The sequence below is a fragment of the Cardiocondyla obscurior genome, linkage group LG21 (assembly GCF_019399895.1).
Source record: "Cardiocondyla obscurior isolate alpha-2009 linkage group LG21, Cobs3.1, whole genome shotgun sequence".
NCBI lineage: Eukaryota > Metazoa > Arthropoda > Insecta > Hymenoptera > Formicidae > Cardiocondyla > Cardiocondyla obscurior.
The window spans coordinates 61,247-87,406 of NC_091884.1; the positions used below are offsets into that span (position 1 = coordinate 61,247).

At 33.8% G+C, this 26,160-nt stretch overlaps 5 protein-coding genes across 9 annotated transcripts; 3 read left to right on the forward strand and 2 right to left on the reverse strand.

Moving 5' to 3' along the window:
• The first annotated feature begins 375 nt into the window (after nucleotides 1–375).
• Nucleotides 376–4,419, forward strand: Sugb (Sugar baby). Its single transcript, XM_070670659.1, has 10 exons — nucleotides 376–844; nucleotides 1,360–1,628; nucleotides 1,731–2,086; nucleotides 2,154–2,264; nucleotides 2,349–2,619; nucleotides 2,683–2,876; nucleotides 2,995–3,317; nucleotides 3,398–3,573; nucleotides 3,666–3,833; nucleotides 4,122–4,419. The coding sequence occupies exons 2-10, from the start codon at nucleotides 1,565–1,567 to the stop codon at nucleotides 4,190–4,192; spliced, it is 1,734 nt and encodes a 577-aa protein (XP_070526760.1). The 5' UTR covers nucleotides 376–844; nucleotides 1,360–1,564; the 3' UTR covers nucleotides 4,193–4,419.
• Nucleotides 4,420–4,760: 341 nt separating this feature from the next.
• Nucleotides 4,761–10,606, reverse strand: Tsc1 (tuberous sclerosis 1 protein hamartin). The gene is made up of 15 exons (XM_070670654.1): nucleotides 10,209–10,606; nucleotides 9,470–9,741; nucleotides 9,120–9,382; nucleotides 8,568–8,795; nucleotides 8,297–8,490; nucleotides 8,068–8,180; nucleotides 7,760–7,995; nucleotides 7,376–7,696; nucleotides 7,112–7,303; nucleotides 6,718–7,003; nucleotides 6,402–6,634; nucleotides 6,197–6,322; nucleotides 5,895–6,131; nucleotides 5,662–5,758; nucleotides 4,761–5,583 (listed from the first exon to the last, which is right to left on the reverse strand). The coding sequence occupies exons 2-15, from the start codon at nucleotides 9,576–9,578 to the stop codon at nucleotides 5,060–5,062; spliced, it is 3,159 nt and encodes a 1,052-aa protein (XP_070526755.1). The 5' UTR covers nucleotides 9,579–9,741; nucleotides 10,209–10,606; the 3' UTR covers nucleotides 4,761–5,059.
• A 121-nt stretch (nucleotides 10,607–10,727) lies between these two features.
• Nucleotides 10,728–13,584, reverse strand: LOC139110708 (testis-expressed protein 10 homolog). Its single transcript, XM_070670657.1, has 5 exons — nucleotides 12,845–13,584; nucleotides 11,510–12,677; nucleotides 11,178–11,409; nucleotides 10,929–11,083; nucleotides 10,728–10,852 (listed from the first exon to the last, which is right to left on the reverse strand). The coding sequence occupies exons 1-5, from the start codon at nucleotides 13,046–13,048 to the stop codon at nucleotides 10,749–10,751; spliced, it is 1,863 nt and encodes a 620-aa protein (XP_070526758.1). The 5' UTR covers nucleotides 13,049–13,584; the 3' UTR covers nucleotides 10,728–10,748.
• A 136-nt stretch (nucleotides 13,585–13,720) lies between these two features.
• Ift57 (intraflagellar transport 57) lies at nucleotides 13,721–16,352 on the forward strand. Of its 2 annotated transcripts, none has more exons than XM_070670670.1 (8): nucleotides 13,721–13,935; nucleotides 14,106–14,295; nucleotides 14,384–14,665; nucleotides 14,751–14,916; nucleotides 15,002–15,110; nucleotides 15,187–15,383; nucleotides 15,489–15,633; nucleotides 15,702–16,352. In XM_070670670.1, the coding sequence occupies exons 2-8, from the start codon at nucleotides 14,138–14,140 to the stop codon at nucleotides 15,854–15,856; spliced, it is 1,212 nt and encodes a 403-aa protein (XP_070526771.1). In that variant the 5' UTR covers nucleotides 13,721–13,935; nucleotides 14,106–14,137; the 3' UTR covers nucleotides 15,857–16,352. The 2 variants fall into 2 exon arrangements, with proteins under 2 accessions (XP_070526771.1, XP_070526769.1); XM_070670668.1 differs by having other exon boundaries at nucleotides 13,722–13,935; nucleotides 14,751–14,919.
• Nucleotides 16,353–16,544: 192 nt separating this feature from the next.
• On the forward strand, nucleotides 16,545–25,694 carry LOC139110712 (protein croquemort). Of its 4 annotated transcripts, none has more exons than XM_070670664.1 (9): nucleotides 16,545–16,787; nucleotides 21,721–21,859; nucleotides 21,947–22,110; nucleotides 22,179–22,320; nucleotides 22,391–22,594; nucleotides 22,695–22,906; nucleotides 23,220–23,514; nucleotides 23,602–23,675; nucleotides 23,851–25,694. In XM_070670664.1, the coding sequence occupies exons 2-9, from the start codon at nucleotides 21,740–21,742 to the stop codon at nucleotides 24,116–24,118; spliced, it is 1,479 nt and encodes a 492-aa protein (XP_070526765.1). In that variant the 5' UTR covers nucleotides 16,545–16,787; nucleotides 21,721–21,739; the 3' UTR covers nucleotides 24,119–25,694. The 4 variants fall into 4 exon arrangements, with proteins under 4 accessions (XP_070526765.1, XP_070526763.1, XP_070526766.1 ...); XM_070670662.1 differs by lacking the exon at nucleotides 16,545–16,787 and adding an exon at nucleotides 19,706–19,883; XM_070670665.1 differs by lacking the exon at nucleotides 16,545–16,787 and adding an exon at nucleotides 20,657–20,983.
• The last annotated feature ends 466 nt before the right edge of the window (nucleotides 25,695–26,160 follow it).

Below are 26,160 nucleotides of genomic sequence, written 5' to 3' on the forward strand. Positions count from 1 at the left end.
TTTTTTCATCAACCCTTACATCCTTTATCATCGTATTATTTAACGTACGTAAATAAGTCAATTTTTAATTATAATTTACTAACCTTCTTTATCATTATCTTAATATTTTAACTGGATAATGTCCTGCAAAAAAGAAAAAAAAATAAATTAACGTTTGTTCTCGAAATACACATGATATATGTTCCCACCAGCAAAAAGCTGACGGCGGTGTAATTCAAGACTATCGTGCGGCGATGCGCAAGAGAAGTAAACTGTATCCGATATCTGCGAGCAGAGAGCCGAACTCGGAATCGCGGCTTCCACGCGTACAGATACAGAGGCTCGTCCGTGTGAAGCCAGCGTTTCGACTGCTCTCTACGCGTGGAAGCCGCGATTCCGAGTTGGGCTCTCTGCCTGCGAGGGTTCGCTTGCATATTTGTATATTGCACCTTGATACTTACGCAAGAAGAAACTAACAATAAGTCTACGATTACAAGCCGGTACCCCGTCAGTTTTGTGTCTTTGTCGCGAGGAACCTATCGTTGCGTAAGCCGGAACGCATTGACAGTCGAGAAGAGGACGGAGAGAGAGAGAGAGAGAGACGGAAAGGAAAAGAAAAAAAAAGAGGAGCTAGGTTCATCGGTGCGCTAACGGCCCGACTTATCTGTGATTCACGCGATATCGTCGAGTGGGTCGCGGTGATACGCGAGCAAACGGGAATTGAACCGAGGCAATTAGATCGGTTTGATCTACACGTAGGGCAAATGTTCGGCTGTGTGCAGGATCTTGGTTAAGCCTCGCGCGAGGTGATGCATCGTTCGAAAAACTTTGGTCTAATCTATCCTGTCTAGCAGTTGCGTTCAAGGTACGAGTTTTTTTTTTCCCCCTCGTGCTGCATCGTCTGTAACATCGTTCTAAGCCTCTTCACGTTGATATCCTACGTGTTTGGCAACGGGAGATTAATCTTGCCCGTTAATAAGGGTATTATGCACCTCTTTCCCATGTGTCAGAGGCACTAAACTTCATCAACGACAATTAATTAAATTGTCGTTAAGCTAGAAATTTTGCAGCGAACATTTCTTAACGATTCGTTATCCTTGATCTAATTTGTTTCTCCAAGTGTTAAATGGCAAGATTTTTAATTAGTCTGTCTGTGTTAATGAGGTATTGTCGGTATTGTTTGATCGGTTAATTGGTTAAGTTGACTACAGTTTGCTCATACTTTACGTACAAGTAAATAAAAGTGATTTGTTTTATAGTAAAGATACAAAAAGTATTATTGCGAAAATTAAAAGCAATTCACAAAGGCATCTGCTTTATAACATCGTAAGTATCGTGCAATGTATAATATCAAAATTACATGTTACTCTTTTGTTACAGACGTAAGCTGCACAAATCAAAGACGATTACGTTAGGACTTATGCGTGCCTATGCTGGATTTTTTTTACACAGCTCAGCAAAAAAATATATATATTTATATTTAATGTTTATTCAAATTTAACATCTTATATTGAAACTTATATTGCATCCCGCCTAGTAACAATACTAATAAAAAGTATATATCTGGTCGATTGACGTTTGAATTATGTTGCAAAACGTGAATAAGGAACTTGCATCCATAAAGTCGCATTATTTTCTTTACAATGCTGGTAAGTTGATTGAGATTTTCTCTTTTTAACAGTCGTTATATTACAGACGGTTACTTTTCATATTCCAAATTCATTATACTTACTTTTTTTTTTTTTCTGCAGCGACAGGACCAATGGTGCAATTTCTTCCAACGATCGGAAAGCAATTGGGTTTCTCCGCGACGGTGGTCGGTACAATTTACACAGTATTACCAATTTCTGGCCTGGTTGCAAAGCCATTGTTTGGCACCTTGGCTGATAAATTTAAATTGCATAAAACCTTCTTTTTGATATTCCAAGTTATGTTAGCAGCAGCATTCTTCTCAGTTTATTTTATTCCTGAAATAGACAGAAGGGCAAATGTCATTCTTATTTGTGATAATGATTTGCCATACTTGGAAATTTGTCCACAGATAAAATTTTCAAAAAAAGTATTAAATAATGTAATATCAGAGACTCACACCGACGCGGCCTGTCAGGTATGTAATTATATTTATCGCGCATTTTTTAATGTTTTAATTTATTAATAAAAATTTGTATTTATAGGTCTCTTGTAAAGGAGTATCTCACGGTTTTTTACAACTATCTGGCAAAAATGTTTCTGTAAACGGCACGTTCGATTTTGGTGCAGGATTTGATGTATATCAAGATTTACTTGTAAGATACTTGTAATTTTTTTTTTTTTTTTTTTTTTAATTTACCTTTTACGAAAGTAACGCCGATTTTATTACAAATTTCCAGACTAGAGATTGCGTAGACGTAAGATTGCGCACGTTTATCGATGGCACTGCACACATTCCAGTATGCGGAGGCAAGTTAAGGACTTCGTGTATGGCAACTTGTCGGAATAACACTGCATTCAATCATCTTATGCAGGAAGCTAAGGATTCGCGAAGCGACGCGAGACATTCTACGTACCAGTTCCATTTATTTTTATGGGCTGCCGTTATTAGTTGGATCGGTATGGCTGTTGTAGTTAGCATAGCCGATGCCATCTGCTTCGATCTTCTTGGTTCGTATCGCGCCCTGTTACATATATAACGTTATTATTAAATTACGACTGCATATATTTTAGGTCCCGAAAGAAGAAAAGATTACGGAAAACAGAAGATGTGGGGCAGCATTGGCTTCGGTATTTTCGGGATAAGTTCAGGCTATTTGATAGATCTTTCCAGCAAGGGGCAATACGAAAAAGACTACACTTGTATATTTTATATCATGCTAGTTGCTATGATCGCTGACATTGTGGTATCTGCAACATTGAAAAAGGTAAAAAAGAGCTTTTAAATATTACATTACTTAAGATTAAGATAATAGACAGAAGTTTGATACTTCTTATTTATCAAAAGATCCAAAATTGGCAGGTAATGGGGCAGTATCGTTACAGAAAAATACAGAATGCTCCGCAGACGAGCCGTCGCTATTTCGGGAACTGTTAACCGTTGTCAGAGAAGGAAGAGTGTTGGTGTTTGCCTGGTGGTGCATAGGTGCCGGGATGTGTACAGCAGTCATTTGGAACTTTGTGTTCTGGTATAGTGAGGACCTGGTGGCCAGTTCTCACGTTACGTGGATTAAAACTTTGCAGGGTCTAATGACCGGTGTTCAATGTTTTCTTGGTGAATTACCTTTCAACTTTGTATCAGGTAGCGTGCTGAAAAAACTCGGACACGTCAACGTCATGAGTCTCGTGTTGCTCATCTATGCAATTAGGTAAATTAAATATATACACGGTATATTTCCCTGTACAATTTTATTTGTGCGTTTCTAAAAACGCTGATTTTGTTCTGCAGATTTATGGCATATAGCATTATATCGAATGCTTGGCTGTTTTTAATTCTTGAATTGCTGCATGGACCTTCATTCGGTTTGTGTTGGCCGACGATGGTTTCATATGGTGATAAAGTAACTCCATCTGGGACGAAAGCCACTATGCAAGGATTTATCGGTGCTGTTTTCGAAGGAATTGGTTAGTTATTATCAATGTTGTATTGAAATCGGTTACATCGTTTAATCTATGTCGGCATAATTTTTTCATTTTCTATTTATTACCCATTTTAGGCGTAGCAAGTGGTAGCTTCATATATGGTTGGTTGTTTGATTCTTACGGAGGTGTTACAGCAATGAGAACTTTTTCAGTGGGTGCTCTTTTATGGCTAAGCGTCTTCTGGATAATGGAACTCTTACTGAGGAAATTAAAAGCCTATCCGCTATACAGAGGCCATAATCGTGAGTAACGATTATGTGAATATGTAAATATAAAAAATATTAAAACAAAAGATTAAACGCACTATTTTTGTTTGACTCGTAATTAAACTATTGCCATCGTCGAAATATTAAAAAAAAAAAAAAAAAAAAAAAAAAGCAGCTTACATTAATATCAAGATTACGAATTTTAAGATCTCAGCTATTGCCCCAATATGCATTTTAATTTGCACTTTAACAGCCGTATGCTTTTCATATATTTAAAATGAATATTGAAAATAATAGTCTAAATTCTTGCCTCATTTTTTTCAGATCTAGCAAATTATGCTAATCCAGACGACGCTATTCTTATGACGATAAGTCAAGAATTACAAACTTATTAATAGAAAATAAATTTTATAATTTATCAGAGTTGTAATCGCACGATTGAATTGAACAAACTTAAATTTTTATCTCGTTTGTACAGCTGTTATTTTTTTTCGTGATATTTTATCTCTTTATAATATTCAGATGAAACTCAGTATTATATGTCACGTGTGTGTATATATAAGTATAAAAATGTAAATTATATCACATCATTACCATCGTAATATATACTTTTTTAAAACTATTTTCTTGTCTATATTTATCTTTGTTCTTTTACATATGACACTAATCACAGAAGCACTATTTTATAAAAATATTACCAGATATGTGTGATATGCACGTAACATCGAAATCGATGTCAGTCAGTAAACAATCAAACTTGGTATAAAATATCAAATGTCCTGATCTTTGAACTGAATTGAAAGCTAACAATAATGTTAATATATTCAAATTATTTATCGAGTGGTTTAATAATTCTAAAGATTTTTCGTTTTTAGCAATAATATTAACAAAATGTAAGTAAAATGTCGAAAGAGACATTAGGCAAGATAATATATCGAGCACAGAAGGATTAAAATTATCAAGTTAGTCAGCAAAATATCTCAACCATTTATTCACTGTGAATCCACTTTTCCAAGAGCGAATATACCAACACTAACAAACATAGCATGCCTGGATTCGATCGCAATCAGCCGATTAACACAACTTTTTTACGAATCTCGTCTACTCTATCGATAAAAAGCTACAAATAACTTTCTTTTCATTCGTACCGCGACACTAAGTAACAATCGCGACGCATTCGAATGTATAATCTTCGATAATAACCTCGTATATTTATCGGCGATATACGGGAAACTCGTATCGTAGTAAACATTTTCGTGGCGTTAATCTTGTTTCGGCGTCGACGATCGTCGAGTGACGGAGTGTGACGGCGAGGCGGTTTGACCGCTACTTGGTACAGGTTCTATTATAGCTTGAAGATTTGAGATTTCACCCGTCGTTGTGTCACAACAATCATTCATAATGATCCCGGCGCCAGGATGGATAAACGCGAGGCTGCCCTCGCTGGACGAAGCTAAGCTAGTTGAGAGAGGCGGAGATCGTTCTTTAGGCGATGCCGAGGAAGCAGGATTACCCATAGGCGAGGTGTTGGAGCATGTTGCGGTTTCTAATTTACCATGAAGTTCGAGTATACGTCCTTCTAAAAGAAGGTTGATCTCTACTTGCGCGCGATATTTGGATTCGACGGCTTCTAATTCGCCCGCGTGTTGTTCTTTCGTCTCTTGCAGAAGTCGCTGCAGATTTACCAATTGTGTTTCTTTGCGCGCCTCTTTATTTTCTGATTCACTCAAACGTGCTTTTAGAGCTTCCAAATGTGACGAACGTGACTCTAACTGTCGCCGAATATCTGTAAAAGAATTTTTATAGTATTCGTAATTTGCACTTGATGCCAAAAATATTTGTTCGTTCTCTTTTAGCTGCTTACTATTTAACTCTTCCGTACACGATTTTTGAATCTGCATCGTTTCTTGTTTAGTTGTCGGTGAAAAAGTATTTGTATTTTCTTCTAATCTTGATTGCGCCTGCAGATAATAGAGATATAATTACTCTTATAATAACATTAAATTAAATTAAATTTTAATATTAAATAAAAAAAAAAAAATTAAATTTTTATTAACTAAGATTATTAACACCATTTTTCAATTTAAAGTAAATTACCTCTCCCAAGAGCACAAATTTCTTTTGCATAGTATCCACAATGCATTCCAATTCTTTGCCGCGTTCCGCAAACTTTAATGCCGTTTTAAGTTGATGTCCTGCATTGAAAAGTTCCGCTTCGACAGAGCGAAGTTGCTGCTGCGCTTCGGCTGTCTTTTTTCGTTCATCTTTCAACTCCATTTCTAAGTTTTCTGAACGATCTTTAAACACCTGATTTTGTCGTTGCTCTTCGATACACTGCACATAGAATAAGCAATTATTAGTACTTGAGTTTTTTTTGTTTTGTTTAATAACGTAATTACTTTAATTTGCCAATGATGAACAGCTTCTTTGTATTGCTCTTCAGCTTGATGCGCTTCTTTTTTATTATGCTCTAATTGCACTTTCAATTCTTCCATTTCTTTTTCGATCATTTTTAAACGCTCAATCTAAAACAGGTAACGATAAGTCGGTCTTGAAAATCGTATAAAAATTTAATAACATCTATAAGAACATAAACGAACGAACCAAAGCGAGATTATGCTCCTCCGAAGCCCGCGAGTCTCTTAGTTTACCAAGCAAACGTCGATTACGCTCAGCATGGACTTCTCGTCGTTGCCGCTCGAATTGTAATTGCATCTGCATAAGTTGAAGCGATCGATTAGCGCAAATCGGATCTACACCATCGTCTTCTCCTCCGTCTTCTTCTGCATCCTCCTCTCCCCCTTTCTTTTTTTGTTTCTGTCTAGTACCGTTTGTTCCTGTAAAAAAAATTATTATTTGACTTTAATTACCAGAGATATCCGTTGTTATAATCGTTATACATCGATCACTCCATATTTACTCGTTTTACTAGAGAAGCTATTTGTTCTCGCACAAGCCTCGATGTATCGATCGAGCATGCTGATTGGCGACATTCTTGAATCAGAACTCTCTTGACTAACGTTTTGGGTAACGTTTTGGCTAACGTTTTGTTCCAATATTCCTACCAGCAGATACTCGTATGGAAATAAATCGCACGTTTGACTACCCGCATCCTCGCGTTTCGTCGTTCCTATTAACGTTTGATCCGTTACGTTCTCGCTATAACATTTCTTCAGTATGTCTGGACACGATCTGGTGTGTCGAATCTGTGTACACACAAACAATGATTTTTTTCGTTCCTCTTTTTTTCATTAATAGTATAAAGCGTCACACGTAATAATTTTTGAAAAGGTTCAAAGTCATCGATACTTTACTTTGTGCGTTACATTTGAATACGAGTCTTCTGGAAAATGGCATTGAGAATACAGTCGAAGTTGATAAATCTTTTGCGACAAATCGTTCAGAGTTCCGCAAGTGTTCCTCTCGTTTCGCGCCTCGGATTGCGATTCGACATACTTTGGCATTTCGGCGGTTCCATTTCCATGCGAACTAACAATTTCCAACACCTACGTCAAGATATAACAATATCATATATTTATATTAATTTTATAAATAGACTATTAACAGGCAGTTCAAACCTCTTGATCCTCCTGCCAAGAATCATTCTTTCCATTTTGACTTATAGCCATTTCTAGAAGCCTTCCATTTTCCTCGCTGTTATTCAGCGATTTTTGCGATTGAAGAATATTTTGTCTGTCCACCATAATTTTACTTAGCCTATTCGAGAGAAATCCATGTGTGCTCACTGTAATATCTGCATTTTTAACTCCAGAAACAAAAGAGGAATTTATAGGAGTTGGCGTTGAAGGTCGAGAAGATGTACCGTTGCCCAATGCATTTAGAGCACGTACCGCGCTAGATCCCAGAGGCGCTTGTCTCGTTGATAATTTTCGCAGATCCTAAACATAAAATACATATTTTTGAAGGTAGAAAGAAAAATGATTTCAACGTTGCGAATATACCTTAACAGGAGTTGTCTCGGGAGTAGCTTCTATAGCAGCCTCGGGCGGGGAAGTACCACTTCTATTGTTATTAGGCGTCGGCGGAGCAGAGCGTTGCTCGTGCGAGGTATTCTGTGCTGGACTATGCGGTGGCACTGCCATACTCGGTGACCAGAATGTATCATCTTCTCCATTAGTCTCCATGGTTGTTACCCCGCCGCAAATGTTTATCGGCGCGCAAGTAATAGAAGATTGATCTGTATTACAAACAATGTATTACTTTTCTTTCGTATTCTTCGACAAGGTAAAATCTCAGTAACAATGCTAACCTAAAGGCGGCGTACACCGAGAGTTAACCGCTCCTAAAATTTCTTCCCGGCATTTACTTAACATGAAACGGCCACATTCGATCACAATATCGTGATGTTCCATTTTTTTCCACCTAGAATGTAACAAAGAGGCAACGGTAATTTAAGTACACGTGATATAAAACGGATTACTTCATATGACATACGTTTTTTTAAATAAATTTATTTGACATATATTCTTTTTACATACCTAGTGGCCGAAATTTCTGCATCCTTGGATGCAGTAACAAGGGAAGGGTGCATACGCACAGAGTCCAGCATGGGTCTAATAGTATGAGTAAACGTAGCCAATTGGTCACGCTGAACGTACTGTTGTTTGAGGTACGATATAAAATTGCACGGATACATTGCGTACAATCTATGAAATAAGCTGTATAGTCCTACCTGTAACGATGGCACAGTAAGTAATTTATGTTAAATGTTACAATATAATTTACAAATAATTATCATATGCTGTTCACCTGCAGATGTATGAGGTACAAATGGTCCTTGTCGATGACATTTGGTGCTGTGGTTGAATTAAAAGAAGGAGACAGTAAAGACGATTGACGAAGATGATAATAAGAGGCCAAGCGGCCAAATACCTCAAATATTTCTTGTAGATATGACCCTAGAGCAGCAGGTATCATTGGTATCAACATTACTAACAGAAGAAGGGCATTCATAAGTGGTAATATATCTGCCTCCACCTTGAAAAATATAGTTTTGTAAAATATCAACGCATAACTAATATTCATTTTTTTTTTTTTTTGGATACTTGAAACGTTATCTTTTAAATTATTTTTTGTTTCTTTTTTAAATAATAAATTATAATATTCTAAATCCAAAGCTCTTAATCTACATCAATAATTGTATGAGAATTATGTATATATAACTAAAATTGTGTGCATTTAAAGTGAACCACAATCACATTAAAACATACCAAAAGATGCAGAATTTACTAATTAATAAGGAGGACATATATAAAGATATCAATTGATAGAAAGATAAGAAAGCAGAAAGACATATATTACCTTTAGTAATTTGAGTAGATCTTTGAATAAAGCATGACTGGCTAACTTGTACAACCAAGTAGGCTGGCGTCTGGCTATACGCCCGAGCAATGTGAGTGCCTGTATTCTTTGCCTATTGCCAGATTTTGAGAGAATATCTGACAAACGATCTAACAGATGTTTATCATGCGGATCTCTTACTCCTGCCAATACCTCTGCTGTTCTCAAGGAGTTTGTAGAAAGATAATAATCAAACAATCCATTTACCAGCCAATTATCTTTTGCTGTGAACAATTTGACAGTAGTTAAAAAAAGAAAAAGGGAAAACTTTTATCATACCAGAGTGTACAAAAAATATTTGTATTACTTACTGCATAAGAAATGATCGTGAAATACTTTTTTAATCTCCTCGACTTCCCCAAGCTTATTTGATTCTAACAAGTGAAATAGATCGGCGACGCCTGCTAGACCGGCACTCATCGTGACAGGGAATGGTGGCACGGTACAAAAGGTCTTCTTACTTTCTCATGGTCCTTCGATCAGGCGGTGGAAGCAGAAATCGGTTCAACAACGTCGCTCTGAACCATCCGTCGTCTGTCACGCGAGACAGACATCGTTTGGGGCGACAAGAACGCCAAGGTATCTGTGCGGAGGAAAAACGCACGTTATAAAATGTAGATTAGAGGACATGGGAAGATAAAATTTCAAGATCTCGCTACATCAGCAGCAGCAGCAACAGCAGCAGCAGCAACAACTATCAGCGACTGGTCTTCGTGAGTCGCTGATCACGGCTGTCGAGTCGAGCGACACGATTCGACCGGTTCGCGCGGGAACAACCAACCATCCACGCGAACTGTCAATGTGCCGATCTTAATTTTTTTTTTTTATATATCTTTTTTCCTTTTAATATTTATATCCTTGTCCGTTGTAAGACACCCGATAGGAGAAAGCCTGATCGGCTCCGCACAGTGTAACCACAAAACTGTTAATCGTGTGCTCCCTGGTTCTCTCTGGTGATCGTGAGACAAGCTCGTGCACTTTACCACGTCGACGGAATTTTGACGGTGAATATCCGCGCGTATCAACGGGAAATCAACTGAAATAACTCACCCAAATTTCATCGAGCACTTCCAACAAAACCGATTCCTGCGTGATCTATGGCGACTGGCGAGCCCGGGAGGTAGAAAAACCTCTATATATCTTTCTCAGGACGGGACGACTGTTTGGTGCTGCCATCTCGCCGCTGCATTAACTTTCGCACATCTAGAGATAGTCTGGTATCGAATTACTAATTATCTCGTGAATATGAAATTTGTATTTGATTCATAACATAACTCAATTACTGCTTAGTTTAATTACTGCGCGTCAGAGGATCCGTATTTTTAATTCGCTTTATTTTGCCCACTCGAAACATTCGCGTGAATCGAATATAGTTGCGCAATGTGAACCCTAGCTAGCTCTGTCAGCTATGTGACAATAATTTAATAGAATTTAATCCCGTCACTAGTCTTCAACTAAAGTCAATGAAAGTTCACTATCCTAGCACTTGTCTTGAGCAACTTTCTCGTCTCTTAACCGTGAACGTTGCAACAGAATCGCATAACTCATGACAATAAAAATGTATCAAAGTACGACAAATTAATTAATTATTTAATAATAAATTTCAGAGTCTACAAAGTAAAATAAATTATAAATCATGAGTCTCGATTGTTTATCATCATGAGAACTTGTAATGTCGATCTTCTTGGCATTTTCTAAAAAGAATAAAATTTTATTATGATAAAGGCAATAGCACATATTTATGTAAATTTATATAATTTGCTTTTTTACCGATAATAATCTTCTGTTTAGCTATCAATGGTTCCCGAATCATTCCCTTAAAACGTAAAACTATTTGACTGATCATTCGAATTATGACATCGTCTATGGTTGATCTTAGAAGTAAATTCGGTAAGATTGTAACAAAGTTTTCAAACATCTTCTCTCTGTAAGATTAAACAATTGTTGATTCATCTATCCGTTGACTATACGCTACATGATGTATGTCGACAGATATTCTATTTATTTAAAAATGATTACCTGTGCAATTCATTTAAATCGCTATTTAACATAATGTCACCGATAATCAGATACAACTGTGACTGCGATTCTTTTGTAGATAAACGGGAAGATGTCTCAATTATTAATTGTAACGTATGACTTAAACTAATACAGTTTTTATACCATATCGGTCCAGCTTTCAAAAATAAAGTTCTTAAAAGTATAATTAGTTGCGACAACGCGGACGAATCGGACCAATTTTCAATAGCACCTGTAAAAAAGAAAAATCATTGTTTTGTGTATTAAAAAAAAAAAAAAAAAAAAAAAAATTTAATACACAACGACGATAATTAGATACAATATTTATTTACCATCCAAATATCTTATGACGGATGCAGAGTAAGTTTTGGTAATCTTGGAAAATTGTTCGTTGTGATTAAACAGAGATGTAAACCATACGTGAATTTGACAAAGTCCCAAATTCTGTTGTAAACAGCCGTTAATAAAATCTACTGTAGAAAAGTCCTTTTGACGTCTTTTGCATTCGTTAAGAAGTGGCTTCATTTCGCTGTATGGAAATCTTGTTAAAAAATTTTTCATATACGTATTATGAAATGTATCCCTAAACCAACGCTTCATACGAATAACGTCACAATCGTCGTGATCCAATATATCGATGTATTCCGCAATTGATTGTACAATTACGATGATATTTTTCAATAAGATAGCTGCCTCACTGGAAATTGTAATCCCTTCGCAACTCTCAACTTTTTCCTTTGGACATACTTCAAGCCAAATGTCAGACATCAGTGGTATTAATAAGCCTATATACTTGATAAATTCTTGTACAGATAAACTTCCTTTTACTTGACTGTCTGTCAAACCCACAAGTTGGTCAAGATTAATTTCACAAACTTGACTCAAACACGTGCTATAAACGGGAATATATCTGGTATATCTTTTACTTCTCTCAATTGAAAATGCATCGGAAGATGAACTTGCACAAAGCTTCTTATACTTAACGATAGAAGTGAACATATTAGCTAAACGTTCTAGAACTTTAATTTTCCATTTTACATCAGTGCTCTTGGAATTTAACGTCATTGTTAATCGTGCTCCTGGCTTAATTTCGTTATGTAGCCTACATATCATATTCAAAAAATTTGGTAATACCTTATGGCTATCTCTTGCCAATATACCGTCACAATTTTGTACAAGCACGTCCAAGAAAAGTAACGAATCTTCCTTTACACGTGGATTAACATGTGTCATAGCGCAGCTCAAATATGACAGCACAATATCACGTAATGGTGTCAACTGTTCGCTTGAGATACGGCCAAGAATAAAATCGAGGGCGTGAAAAGAACTTCTACGTACATCTTTCTCCTTATCGAGAGATAAAGCCGCAATACCACGTAGCAAAGCATTCAAATGAGAATGTAAAGACTTTGGAGGATTTCGCAATAAGATATCTTTCAATTGTTTTAAAGCGTCTTCTCTCGCGGTAGAATTATGATGCCGAAAGCGCGTTAATAAATCCTGAGAAGATAAAATATTTTTAACATATCCATTATTTCAAAATTTAAATTAAAGTTTTGCAACGTTGATAATAAATATATATATATATATATATAGAAAAATTCTTTTTTTTTTTTTTTTTTTTTTTAATAACTAGTAAAAAGTAAATGTAAGTTGATCTTACGTACATCGATACTTAATTTGCGAATGCTGAGAACTTCTGTTTCGGTTCGCTGCTTTAATTGTTCACGTACAAGTATCTTTTTCACTTTGAATGATGTATCCGTAACGTTTAAGCCTTTGGGTAATCCTTGGACAGATTTTTTGGCTTTTAACTTAACTTTTGACTTTTCCGATTTTAACCGCTTTAAATGTTTATGATTTTTACCCATGATTTCAAAGTGTAATGTGTCCGTGTATCAGTTATAAAATTAAGTTGTAAAAAATTTATTAATTTCCAGACACCCTTCGATTGACTAATTCTTATTTTTTTCAAATTCTTCGTAAAATCCTTATCTTTGTTTGTTATAAATCGGACACGAGAACACAACGTGGTTGATGTCTTCAATTTCCGCCCCACAATCGCATCTTGCTGAACTAACATAACCTATTCTTTCCAGTGACTCATTTAGATTATAGTGATTTGCTCCGAGACGGTTTACGGAAACGACTAAACCTTGCGGGAGATTTAAAGATGTAAATCATGAATATCTAATCTTGCTATTGAAGAAATTTTTATAATAAAATGTTTCTTTGATTTCGAATTGAAATATAATTTCCATGTTTAAGTTATTAATTGCTTCGACTTTAGTTACTTCCCTCAGGTCATTAAAAGAAACTTTAAGCTCGTTAGTAATCTCTTATCTATCTTATCTATAAATTCGTACGATTCATTAATGAATTTTCTAAAAATATCCGTATCTATTTCTTTTACTATAATATTTTCTTTTACCCTTATCGAATTACGATATTTAGTATAATTATATTGTTTTTTTTTTTTTTTCTTTAGTTGAGGCCATTCATCTGGTTTGGACTATACATTGTAACATAAGATGGGCGCCAACTAGACGTTGAGTAAAAACTAACCTATAGTATAGATAGTGTTGTTGTTAATTAAAAAAAGGTTTGCTGATCTTTTGACTGCTCGACTGCTTGAAATCGCGATCAATCGTGATCGTGATCACAATTCACATACGTTTGTAAACTTGCCGTAAAACAGCAAAACGTTAATCGTAAAGATGAACATTATGTGACAAAGCTTTTTCTTTATGTTTATCAAGTGAGTATATTAATTAAGTTAATGTATTGCTTTAAAATAAAGTTTTGTTTTGTTCAATAAGAATTATTATTAAGTATTGAAATTTATAATTTTTATTACAGTTATTATTAAACATTTTTTATTCAACTATCTTGTGTTTCTATTAAAAATATTTATCAATCTTTTTGTAGATTTGATAAAAATATATCAAACGAGCAACAACATGTTTCGAGACAGTCAAAAAATTGTTGTGGAGGATGGGCTTGCTCCATCAGCACCATATATTATAAACATTCGCATGGAAGATTTGTTGGAAAAATTAAAGCTCTTAAATTATGATTCAGAATTTGTACAAGAGCTAAAAATGAAACCAATCAATAGGTAAGAGATATCTTGTAATGTCAATGCAATATGTTCCACTAGTATATGACAAGATAATCGTAAGCATAACTATAAATATTGAAAACAGGCACCACTTTGTAATTCCAACCAATCCTGGGGAGCAATTTTATGCATTTACTTGCCTAGCTGCATGGCTCATTAGAAAAGCAGGGAAAAGTTTTGAAATACCACAAGAATCAGATGATCCAAATTCTACTATAGCCCTAATCTTGGATTATCTCAGAGAGATTAACATACCTGTGGAATTCCCGCCTAGTAAGCTTAAGCAGGGCAGTGGGGAACATGCGGTTTATGTTTTGGACAATTTAGCTGATAATGCTTTAAAGGTGACGGAATTCAAGTGGAAAAGGTATACCGATTAGTGCAATTGTTATCAAATTAGTAAATAATAATTATTAATAATATAAAGTAAATTTGAATTAATTTGACATCAGAGTAAGTATCCCACCCGATGAGCCTACTCCAGAACCAGAAATTGAGGAAGACGACGCGGAGTTAATCTTGGAGAAAGTAGAAGAAGAAATGATGGCCGAGTACGACGACGACGATGATCACGATATCTTACATATAGATGACATTACGAAGCTTTATGGACAAAATGTTGTAAATAAAATGTTCTCAAAATAAGGGTATTGTAAAAGTATATAATATAGTTATTAGGCCTTATTGATTTTTTACGTTTTAGAGTGAGATGCCAAAGTTGGATAGCATTTTAGAATCGACGACTAATAAAGAAGAATGGCAATTGGAATTAGAAAAAGTGTTACCTCGTTTGAAAGTGACTATTAAAACAGGTATTAAATGTTTTTGAATGAAAATCGAGTTGATAGGGAAACATAATTTATATGACTAATATGCTTTATTATGCAGATTCGAGAGACTGGAGAGCACATCTCGAGCAGATGAAACAATTGCGATCGAATATCGCGACCAATCTAAGCGGGACGAAATCTCACTTGAGCAAAATCTACACCGATATCGGGAATGCTTTGGATAAAATCAAAACTAGAGAAACGTATCTTAATAGACAACTCGATCCGTCTTTAATGGAATACCGTTCATTGCAAGTGAGTTTCTCACATTTATATTTATTACATATCATTAAGTTATACCTGCAGAGTGATATATATATATATATATATATATATATATATATATTGTAATCAATTTAGGAAGAACTATCAAAGGTTAAAGAGCAGTATAGAGACGTTAGTGGCGGTGTGACCGAACGAACGCGCGTTCTTAATAAATTAATGGAAGAGCTGGAACATGTGAAAAGAGAGATGGACGAGAGAGGATCCAGCATGACAGACGGCAGTAAGTAGAAAATTAGATTTAATTCCGTCAAATTCAAGTGTTTGATTTAATTCAAGAAATATTTATAGCGCCGCTTATTAACATAAAGAAGACAATCACGAAGATGAAAAACGAGATCTCCGAGATGAATATTCGGATCGGCGTGCTGGAATACAGTCTAATGTGTGCACGGGTACGGGATCGGACGCAGCTCCGAGAGGACATGAACAACACGAGTACTTGAGTGATAATCTAAAGCGCGTCAATGCAGCTTTGTTATAGTTATATTTATATTTATATACTCTAATCCGTCCAACGCGTGGTATTATCTAGTCTTAATATTGTCAATATGGGTCCAATTGCTCTGCCTTAATAAAATTGCAACGATATAACTACAGAATTGAAGATACCACACGAGTCTAGTTTCCACCGGACGCACAAATCTGCTTTTACTTTGAAACAAAATAAATACAACGATGGGTTTCTATTGGACTTGACTTAGGAGTAAATCGAAGTAAAATAAGCAAGTTTCTACCGAATTGAATTTTGTTTCGAAACCAAATTAAGTTCTCCGTGGAAATTAGACCATTGCCTACAGTAATAAAATGGAGCACCCGAGTTTTTCATTACACTTTATACATTTATACTTAGCTTGCAATTATCAACATTAGCTGTTTTTCGACATTGTCACAGAGTTTTAATTATAATAATAATAATAATAATAATAATTGAATAAACGTGTTTTGTTGTTTTTATTTAATAATCTTATCTCGTTTAATTTTATCTGATTCCAAACAGCTTTTCCTGTACTTTCCACATTTCTTGATTTTTCCTAAAGTTATCGTAGAGACTTTTTATCATTTTCTCGTCTTACTTGATCTAATTCAAAACAGACTTCCCTTCCGTACGTCTAAAGACTTTTATTTTCCTTTTCCGTATCAGATGTGGTCTTAGAAATTGCTGACTAATTAACACGTACGCACACATGCAACCATGGTAAAAGTATAATACAAATGTGTGCGTGCATGCGCTGTGTCGTGCGAGTTTGCAAGAAGTCACGCGCAATTCAGTCGGTGCGCGAGGCTCGCGTGCATGCACGGTTTCGATCAATTTGTGTATCAAGTACCATTAGCGGGACAAATGCCGGAGGTGTAATTTAATTTCGAATGCAACAGGTGCGTAGAAAAGATCTTTTATTTTTTTTTTGGCTAATCTATACGATCTAGTAACACGGACCTCTTATCGAATTTCCCAATTTCGCTCCGTTAATATCGATGCTATGTAAGATGAGACAATGCAAGAACGATCGACAAATTTTTCAATTATCTTGCACATTCATCGAAGATGGATGGAGAATCGGCTGTTAAGATTAAATCACGGAACACACCCCATATTGCTTTTAACTTTCGCCGTGAACAGGAAAAAAACTTTGCCGGCGATAAGGGCTTGCAATTACGCTGTTATAATAAAGTAATAATCGGAGGGGTATCAGCAGAAACGATAAGAAAATAATTGAACAACTCTACGCTTATCAGTTTTTACATGTTACAGACAGCGCAATTTGTTGTTTTACGATGGAACATAGATTTTTGGTTTTATTGCCTCTACGTCAAGTACTTGCTGCAAAATTTTGTTATTTTTCTTTACTAAAAAGACATTGCGAAAATTATGGCACAATTCTTATAATTTTTTTTCTTTTCTTTTTGACTCTATTAAAATGTTGCAAACTTTAATGTCAATTTACAAATTAATAAATTAATATATAAAAAAAAAAAAAAAAAAAATTAATAAATAATTAAAATAAAAAACGAATGCCGAAAAATGTGTTTCATTTATAAATTGTAATCATGTTTTGCAACTGTAAGTCGATACGCGAATAAAGCGTATGTTTTTCTCTATCTACTCGCGTAACAGGATGACGGCTTTCTTTCGGAAGTATTTGAATCGCGATGCAGAAATTGCCGGAGAGATATTTTCTCTTTTTATCGCTTTCACTTTCACAGATATTCGTCACTACGTTTTTAGACGTATCCAACATAAATATATATGCCGTGCGCGGATAACGTTGAACAATCTTGCTAATAATAAGATATTTTCCATCGATAAAATAATAAGTAAAATGAGCAATGTATTTGTACATATATAATATTAATAAATAATTGACAAATTTTTTTGTTCGTTACCTTCTTTTGTGCTTCTTTTATCTGTCGAGGGTCTTATGTAACGAAAAAATTTTAATAGGCGAAGGTACGTAGCCAACGTTGTGTAAATCAACTGTTTCGAATTCATATATTCTTTTTACGTTGAAATATGTTAATGAGTTTCGATAAGAAAGTTCAGATTATACGAGCGCGTCTGTGAATCACAGGTTAAAAGAGTCTATAACTTGATATTTGCATAACAGACGTGTATAGCTAATCGGTAGCTGTTTCAATAAATATAGAGCACACATAACGTCACGTCAATAATTATTAAATTACTGAAAAATTGTCATTAGGTTTCACATTAATTAAGAAACAGGAAAAAAAAAAAAGTATATACAAAGTATCTCACGATTGGAGAGTGACAACGCTCGTGCAGTGATATTGATAAACTGAAGAAAAAAAAAAAAAAAGTCTTATTCCGCTTTGCAAAATTCACAATTATTACCGAGTAATGAATAATCGAAAGTTTCAAATTTTAAATTTCGTATCGTCGTATCTTGGCTTCTGTACTGTGTAGATGAAAAGTAAAAACTTTTATCTTAAAAATCGAGCTCAATCTTTCGATCGTACCCACGCATTGTTAGAGTTCAATACAGTTCGTAAAGTCTTATTTTATTACCCGACCCATTAGCATTCATTTAAGTTACTTGCAAATATTCATCGTTAATTACAATTCATTACATGTACTCGAAATAATATTTAATTTTTATTCGACGTATCGATTAAAAGAATCGTCGGCGCGGACACGTTTTTATCTCGCCTCAAGCGATTTTTCAGTATATTGCTGTACGTTATATCTTTTATGTCGGTAATCGCACGAAATAAACCTGAACTTTGAGCGGTAAAGAATAGACGTGCTTATTAATATAACCATGTACGGCACCGTTTTTGTTAATCTCCCACTCCGTGATTCCATTATTCCACCAGGCGATTAGTCATTATTATTCGTCATCCAACGAATAATAATATCTACAGTCCATTAATGCATCATGCTCATGTAAATGGTCTTTTCTACGCGGAAGCTGCATATGTATCAGAATAATCAACGTGGAGACGGTCGTCTTGTTGGGAAACGGTACAGATGTAAAGTGTATAGTTGGGAAATAGTAGGTAGAAACGTTACGTGTGTCGGAAAATTATTACCGAGATCGTACCGAGGTGTCGGTTACAATTCATCGTAAACGTCTCGTTTATTCTAATTAATCCTAATTTATTAACTGGAACGACATCCGATTGCAAACTATTTCTGGATCATTGATAGTGCGTGAGAAAATCGTACAAAGTCGTATTCAAAAGCCTTCCAATATCTTGTTTTTTATTTTTTTATTCGAAAAAGTTGACGTAAAATTACGGATTATATTTCAGTTTATAATATATATCGTTTTTAAAAGGATTTAAGAACTTGTTAATCTTGAGGGATTGTTCAAATAAAGTGAGATTTCGTCGGAACCGAAAAAATTCTTTCAGCTGGGTAGAATGAGATCTTATCTCAGCTTGATAAAAGTAAAGCAATCCGTAGATTGTCATAATATTCTATTTTATCGTAATATAACACTCGAGATCTTTAAGTCGTATTGATAGCATTCGCTCAGTTCATCATCGACATCGATATTATTAATCAGTGATTAGACTTTGTGCCAGAAGTTGATTTGAACCTAACATAAACGGATAAGTGTCCGCCCAAAAAAAATAAAAAACACACACGCATACCTACATTGCGCATACATAAAGTAGTATTTTAAATTCTGAAAACAACAGATTTCCATTTTATCGTGATTCTTAATGTAAAAGTGAAGTAACTTGACAACGCGCGTTTGCTAACATTTCAAGTGTATAACTATAATTTGTCGGTGGAGAGAGAGAGAGAGAGAGAGAGAGAGAGAGAGAGAGAGAGAGAGAGAGAGAGAGAGAGAGAGAGAGAGAGAAAGAAATAGTCTAGTGTTGTATTTTCCTTGGATGTGCTTGTAAAATTTTTCCAAGAGAGAAAAATATGGCTGAGATCGAAATGACAGTTCCACGGGAGCCTAAAACGCGCACATATACAACTACACAGACGTCGTCAGTGCGGTAAGAAATCTCAGAAATTAATTAAAATAACTTGATAAAAATCTTCTTTTGTTTCTTTTTTTTAATTATTTTCATGCCATCTTTTATCAAGATGACGGTTAGCGTTTAGAGATTTACTCATTTGTTACATAAACGCGAGAGAAAAAAAAAAAAAAGGCAAGGAAGTTAATACTTTAGACTTTACAGAAATCGTAAACATCGTAGAAACTTCAGGCAAGAAATAATAAGTACAGAAAACAAAAAATGTCCTAATAATGGAACCTTCAAGGATTTCTACATATTATTAAGAGTGATAAGCTCGTTTTATCATTAGTTTCTTGCATTTTTCGCAATCATTACCTTAAACTTATTTTTATGACTACGGTCGACAAAACAAGTTAATTACGCAATCGTTTTATTATTTAAAATAATGTTCGTAACAATAGTATCGCCAGTCATCACATAACGTATCATAACTTTCTCCAATGGTTAACGCTTTTGCTTATAAAAAAAATGTTTTCCTGCGTATAACGTGTAACGTTCGAAACTTTTATATAACGATTTTAGATCTTAGATCTTTTTCCACGCAGTAGAAATATTCTTTAAATCACGATTCGAGTAATTCATATTTTTTTTTTTTTTTTTTTGCTTTACATCTTCTCATTTTATCGAAGAGAAACGCCTATATTATACTTTCATTGTTTTATATCTCTGTTCTCCGTTTTTATACTCGACACTTAATTACAATTTACGTCATTGCGGCTCGATAAAAGAAAAAAAAGAAAAGAATAATACCTCGGTATTAAAATATACTTTCTATGAAAGTATATACTATACCATGCTACTAGTGCGCAGAGTGTCGAGTGTGGAAAGTGTGGCTGCTGACCGCAGCTGACAGCTGACGGTGCAGTAAAAGAAAAAAAAACAAAAAAGGGGAAAGAGAAACAAGTCTGTATACGTGTCTTCCGATGATATATTATGAAAGTTTCGTGCAAAAATGTGAGAAAAAAAAGATTGCGATTTCCCCGCTGTCGAAGTGCATCATTGCTTTCACGCGAGACAATTTGGCGTCCTATCTCTTGCTCTTACTTGATTTGCCAGTACAAGTAGCAGTAAAATAGGTTAGTGTACACTTACTATACACATAGGACTTAACGCAACACCGATCCAATTACTCGAGAATCCTCTTTTTTTTTTTTTTTTCTTTTTCTTTTTTTTCGCAATGAGATACATCGTCGATGAAGTTATATGAATCACTTGTTTACTATTCCGCGTGACGTGCAGTGTCCGTCAAGTACCGCGCGTAAAATGTCGCACAAGCGAAACCGATAAGAGGGTTACTTCATTCTCGGATTCTTTGATTTTTCGATCAAAGTATTAATAATTGGAGCATGACGAGTTGACTTTCGCTCATTCGTGACGACATCGCTATATGAAAATATTCACGTCAAGAGACGTTTGCCTTGACCACCCACCCAATGCATTCTAAATATTTTCTAATAATTTTTACGGATATCTTTTACATATATGTATTTCCTGGTTGCTGAATAATTATATGTATATAACTACGCTCCCTATGCGGTTGTCTAACAACAATGGATTACTCGTGAGAGACTTTTTCTTAAGTTTCTAATAAATAATGAAAATAAATCTTAATAATTAAAGCTAGCTGTCAAATCGGTATATAATTTTTGAGTTGTCAAATGTTATTCTTGACAACGTAAAATACATCTCATTTTTTATTTACAAAAATTTCTAAATGCATAACCTCTTTCTCTCTCTTGTTCGCAGCAAATAGTTCTCGCATTAGAAAAATAAAGAGAGAAATATTAATTACCGTATGTTTATTATTTTTCAGACCTATAGCTCCTGTAAAAATGGCCCAATCCTACAAAAAAGTCATCATTATCTCAACCATTGGTTTAGTGGTCATGATTCTTGGTATAATTACAGGATCACTTTGGACCACTACGCTATTTGATTTGCTGTTTACACAGGTATTTTGAAGAAGCACATAAACTTTATCTCAATCATACATACGAGTAAGAGTTACATGTTTACATAATATGAGGATTTTTATGCAGTTATTGACATTAACGCCAACATCCTTTACTTATGATATGTGGGCAGAGACCCCTATTCCAATGTACTTCAAATTCTATATGTGGAATTGGACTAATTCACACGAGTGCAATTCACAGTCAAATGTATTACCGCATTTTGTGGAAATGGGCCCTTACGTGTTTCGGTAATTATTTTCAAATAATTTCTGCCGCTATTCTAAAATTCACAGCCTAATAAATGTCTCCTTTACAGAGAAGTTGATTATAAAGTGAACCAGGTATGGAATGAAAATGGGACTGTCACGTTTCAAAGAAAAAAAGTTTGGTTGTTCGAAGAATCCATGTCGAATGGAAGTCTAAGCGACGAGATTACGAACTTAAATCCAATAGTTGCGGTAAGTATACAATTCTTTCTATTAACTGTATTTGTTATCGATGTGTTTATGCGGTAATGTTCGATTTTAGACGGTTGCATCGTCAGTAAAATATAAATCTGAGTTTATACGTAAAGTTGTCAATGGATTTATGGTACGTTTAGGAGAAAAGCTAGTATTAACTAAAACTGTCGGTACGCTGTTATTCGAAGGATTCAACGACACATTGCTGGAACTGGCACGGGAGATGAAAGTGACGAAAATGCCTTACTCTAAATTTGCATGGTTCTACGATGTAAGTGCAACGACTCGAATATACACGTCAGTAATTTGACTAATATCAAATGTGATTACATTAACTATAATTTTTTTTTTTTTTTTTTTTTTTTTTACAGAGGAATAATTCGGACAGCTACGATGGCACATTTAGTATATTAACGGGTGCAACCAATTTGCATAATTTGGGAATGTTAAAAGAATGGAATTACAGTAATCACACGGATCATTACAAAGGTTCGTGTGGTAACATATATGGAACATTGGGAGATTTTTGGCCACCTTTATTAAATAATGAAACAGTATCTATATTCATTCCTGATATTTGCACGTGAGTAATTTTTGTTTAAATTAATATAAAAATGTATTTTGTATTACAATAAATAATGTCAATTTAAATATTTAACATTTTTTCGTTATTGAATTTTATTCTCAATTTTTATCAAAAATATAAAAATAGACTGCTTTTTTAAATAACTAGGGTTTTAAATAAATAAAAATTTAAGTAAATGTGCTCACAAATCTTATTTCTAATTATAAGTTATTTATGTCCGGAAATAGTATAGATTTATATTAAAAGTTTATTTTAATTTTCTCAATCCTTGAATAATAAAAAATATGTAATAATATATATCATTATTCAGATCCTTAGATTTGTCATTCGAAAATACAACGAAAGTTCAAGGTTTAATGGGAAATAAATATATCGGAAATAGCTCCATGCTCGATAATGGCAAACTTGTACCCTCGAGACAATGTTATTGTCTCAACGGGGACTGTGGACCTAGTGGAACGTTAAATATTTCATCTTGCAAATTTGGAGCACCGGCTGTTGTTAGTATGCCGCATTTTTATCTAGCAGATCCAAGCTATGCAAATAATATAACAGGAATGTCACCGAATAAAGAAAAACATGAAATGTCGATCGTTTTAGAACCAGTAAGTATCACACGTAAATTATTATGAATATAACAAGTAGACACTGTATGTGACAAATATTACATAAAAAAAAAAAACAATTTAAAGACTACAGGAGTTCCGCTCTCAGTTAAGGCGCAACTACAGTTAAATATGGTGCTCGAACCAGTGGATGATATGAGGTAAGTAGCAAGCTAACTAGCACAAATAATCGTCAACGTATAAAAAATTTCATAAAACAGAAAAGAAGAAAAGTATTACCGTAAACATAATAATATATCGTGAAAACGTTAAATATTAATCTGTAATAATATTTTATATTACAACTGCATTAAATAAGTATTTATAATTTTTCAGCATATTCCAAAATTTAACCAAGACTTATATCCCGATGCTGTGGTTTACTCAAGAGGCTGATTTAACTGCCACGTACGCAAATAAAGTTCAGCTGCTCTTAACTCTTCCATCCTTAGGTACCGTAACCTTTTTCGGTATAGCGGGAATTGGAACTCTAATATTTTTCCTTGGAATTTTTATTTTTGTACGACAAAAATGGCGAGGAGAAGAAAGTGAAGTATTAATATCCAAATACGATAGCGATATTACAACAAGAAATGAAATATAATAACAGTTGTTTCTGTGCGCGATTATTATAAATTAGACGCCAAGATTTAAGGCATTTACATTATTTCTTGCATATTTCATGATTAAAAGGTAAGAAGTTTCGTTTATTCTTTTCATTTCAAGTTAGGAAATGTAACGAAAAAGAAATTAATTATATCAAATTTATAGATTCACAATTTTCTATTCGAAGTGAGATCTAGGACGTACAAATAATGTATAATTTTCCATTACTGTTAGAATAATATTGATATAATGATTAAAATAATATTTCCACATTTCTATTGGCGCCAGATTTATCTTGCTCGTGCCTTTTTATGTGCCATAATAGACAGAACTAAAATATTTGTACTTTCTTTTTATTGTACTTTGTTTACTTTTTTTGCATTCGTGCTTCCTTTTTTTAATTTTAAATTTGATTATAAAATAAAGATAGGGCTATCAATGTCTTATAAATATTTGAAACATTTAATGTACCATAAAAGTACGAAAGTGCCTAATTTAGCTGCTAGTATAGCTTTCGATAATTAATCAATAATTAAGTAAGCACAGTTTAAAACTATGAATAAAATGTAAATATTAAATTGAAAAATTATTTCTACATTTTTGTTAAAATATGAGACACATGTAGCTTTTATATTATCAATGTTAAAATCTATGCGGCGTAACAATCTTCAAAGATATATTGAAACATCTTTTTGATCAATCTTAAATGCGCAATTTTAAAGAATGCATCTTATTGGATTGGAACAAAAAGATAAATATATGTCGTTCATAAAAAATATAAATTATTATATTAAAAATAGGTATATATTTTTTTTAATAAAATGGAGTAAATTCTAGTTCTTTCATAGAATTGTAGATATTTTTCAAATACTTGTTTAAGATATGTAAGATAAAGTATTTCAACCTAAGTGAGCTTTTTACTTTAATTTGTTATAAAGACAAACACTGCAAATAAAATTTGGTTTCCTCGCGATTTCAAGATACAACAATGGACAGTATATATATATATATATATATATATATATATATATATATATATATATATATATATATATATTATATTCTGACGTGTCATTAAAAAATGTGATTAGCAAAATGTCGTAATTTATTAGATTTCGGCAATTAGAAAAATTGAGAGCTAAATAAACGAGACGTATGGAAACTTGATTTATCTAAATTATATATGTTGTATCAAATATAACGAAAAATTATAATCCTTTAGTTCCAATTATTTTCTTCCAAACCAACGTTTTCTCTATTATACTATAAAATATCTTATGTATAATATTCACGTATGCAAGAGGAAATGTTATCACAAATGCTCAAAGAGAAGATACTGTAGAGTGATAAGCGCTATGATTTTAGATTTAATTGCCTCAACAGTCATTTGTTATGATTGTAACTCTTCGAAAAGTTATAATTTAGCAAGGTATGGATAATAATCTGTATGAAATAAACTTAGAACACTCGAAAAATATGATTAATTTGTAATTTAGTGTAAATGCGTCATTAAATTATTATCACAAAACTATAATGTGATTACGATTATTATTAATAATAAAACAATTTAATTATTTTTATACAAATTACTTAACCATTATTCCGTTTGAATTATACTGGATAATAATCAAGTTATAATAAGTTTAAAATATTGCAGTTGAGTATCAAAATTTTAAGAAAAACAATGGAAGAGCAATGGAATAACAATTAGCGTTAGATGAAAATACCGAAAGAGCGATTCGAAAAAAAATTCCAGAAAAAACTCTATCGATAATGTTATATTGATTCGCTCGAGGCGCTCGTTACTAACGTTTGTTTTACTTTATACTGATTTTCGCAGTTTCAGATGTAACAAAATATACTTAATTTTCACACGATTAAATATTAGGTAATACTTATTGTTATTCGAAATGTCTGTGACATACAATGAAGATGATGTGTTCAAAAAATGTGAAAGAAATATAACGCTATTTTATCACGTCGATAGTATACACGTCATTCATTGCCCTCCTTTGCTTTGTTGTATATACAGAGTGGTTC

Coding starts and splice junctions, on each gene's coding strand:
- Sugb (XM_070670659.1), top strand. CDS start 1,565: ATGTTGCAAAACGTGAATAAGGAACTTGCATCCATAAAGTCGCATTAT. Junction 1,629..1,730: donor TTATTTTCTTTACAATGCTG/GTAAGTTGATTG, acceptor TTTTTTCTGCAG/CGACAGGACCAATGGTGCAA. Junction 2,265..2,348: donor ATGTATATCAAGATTTACTT/GTAAGATACTTG, acceptor ACAAATTTCCAG/ACTAGAGATTGCGTAGACGT.
- Tsc1 (XM_070670654.1), bottom strand. CDS start 9,578: ATGAGTGCCGGTCTAGCAGGCGTCGCCGATCTATTTCACTTGTTAGAA. Junction 8,796..9,119: donor ATCTACTCAAATTACTAAAG/GTAATATATGTC, acceptor ATATTTTTCAAG/GTGGAGGCAGATATATTACC. Junction 5,584..5,661: donor GTGTACGGAAGAGTTAAATA/GTAAGCAGCTAA, acceptor ATTCTTTTACAG/ATATTCGGCGACAGTTAGAG.
- LOC139110708 (XM_070670657.1), bottom strand. CDS start 13,048: ATGGGTAAAAATCATAAACATTTAAAGCGGTTAAAATCGGAAAAGTCA. Junction 11,410..11,509: donor CGTCATAAGATATTTGGATG/GTAAATAAATAT, acceptor TCTTTTTTACAG/GTGCTATTGAAAATTGGTCC. Junction 10,853..10,928: donor TAAACAGAAGATTATTATCG/GTAAAAAAGCAA, acceptor TATTCTTTTTAG/AAAATGCCAAGAAGATCGAC.
- Ift57 (XM_070670668.1), top strand. CDS start 14,138: ATGTTTCGAGACAGTCAAAAAATTGTTGTGGAGGATGGGCTTGCTCCA. Junction 14,296..14,383: donor AAAATGAAACCAATCAATAG/GTAAGAGATATC, acceptor TATTGAAAACAG/GCACCACTTTGTAATTCCAA. Junction 14,666..14,750: donor ACGGAATTCAAGTGGAAAAG/GTATACCGATTA, acceptor ATTTGACATCAG/AGTAAGTATCCCACCCGATG.
- LOC139110712 (XM_070670662.1), top strand. CDS start 19,807: ATGGCTGAGATCGAAATGACAGTTCCACGGGAGCCTAAAACGCGCACA. Junction 22,321..22,390: donor ACTTAAATCCAATAGTTGCG/GTAAGTATACAA, acceptor GTTCGATTTTAG/ACGGTTGCATCGTCAGTAAA. Junction 23,676..23,850: donor GAACCAGTGGATGATATGAG/GTAAGTAGCAAG, acceptor ATAATTTTTCAG/CATATTCCAAAATTTAACCA.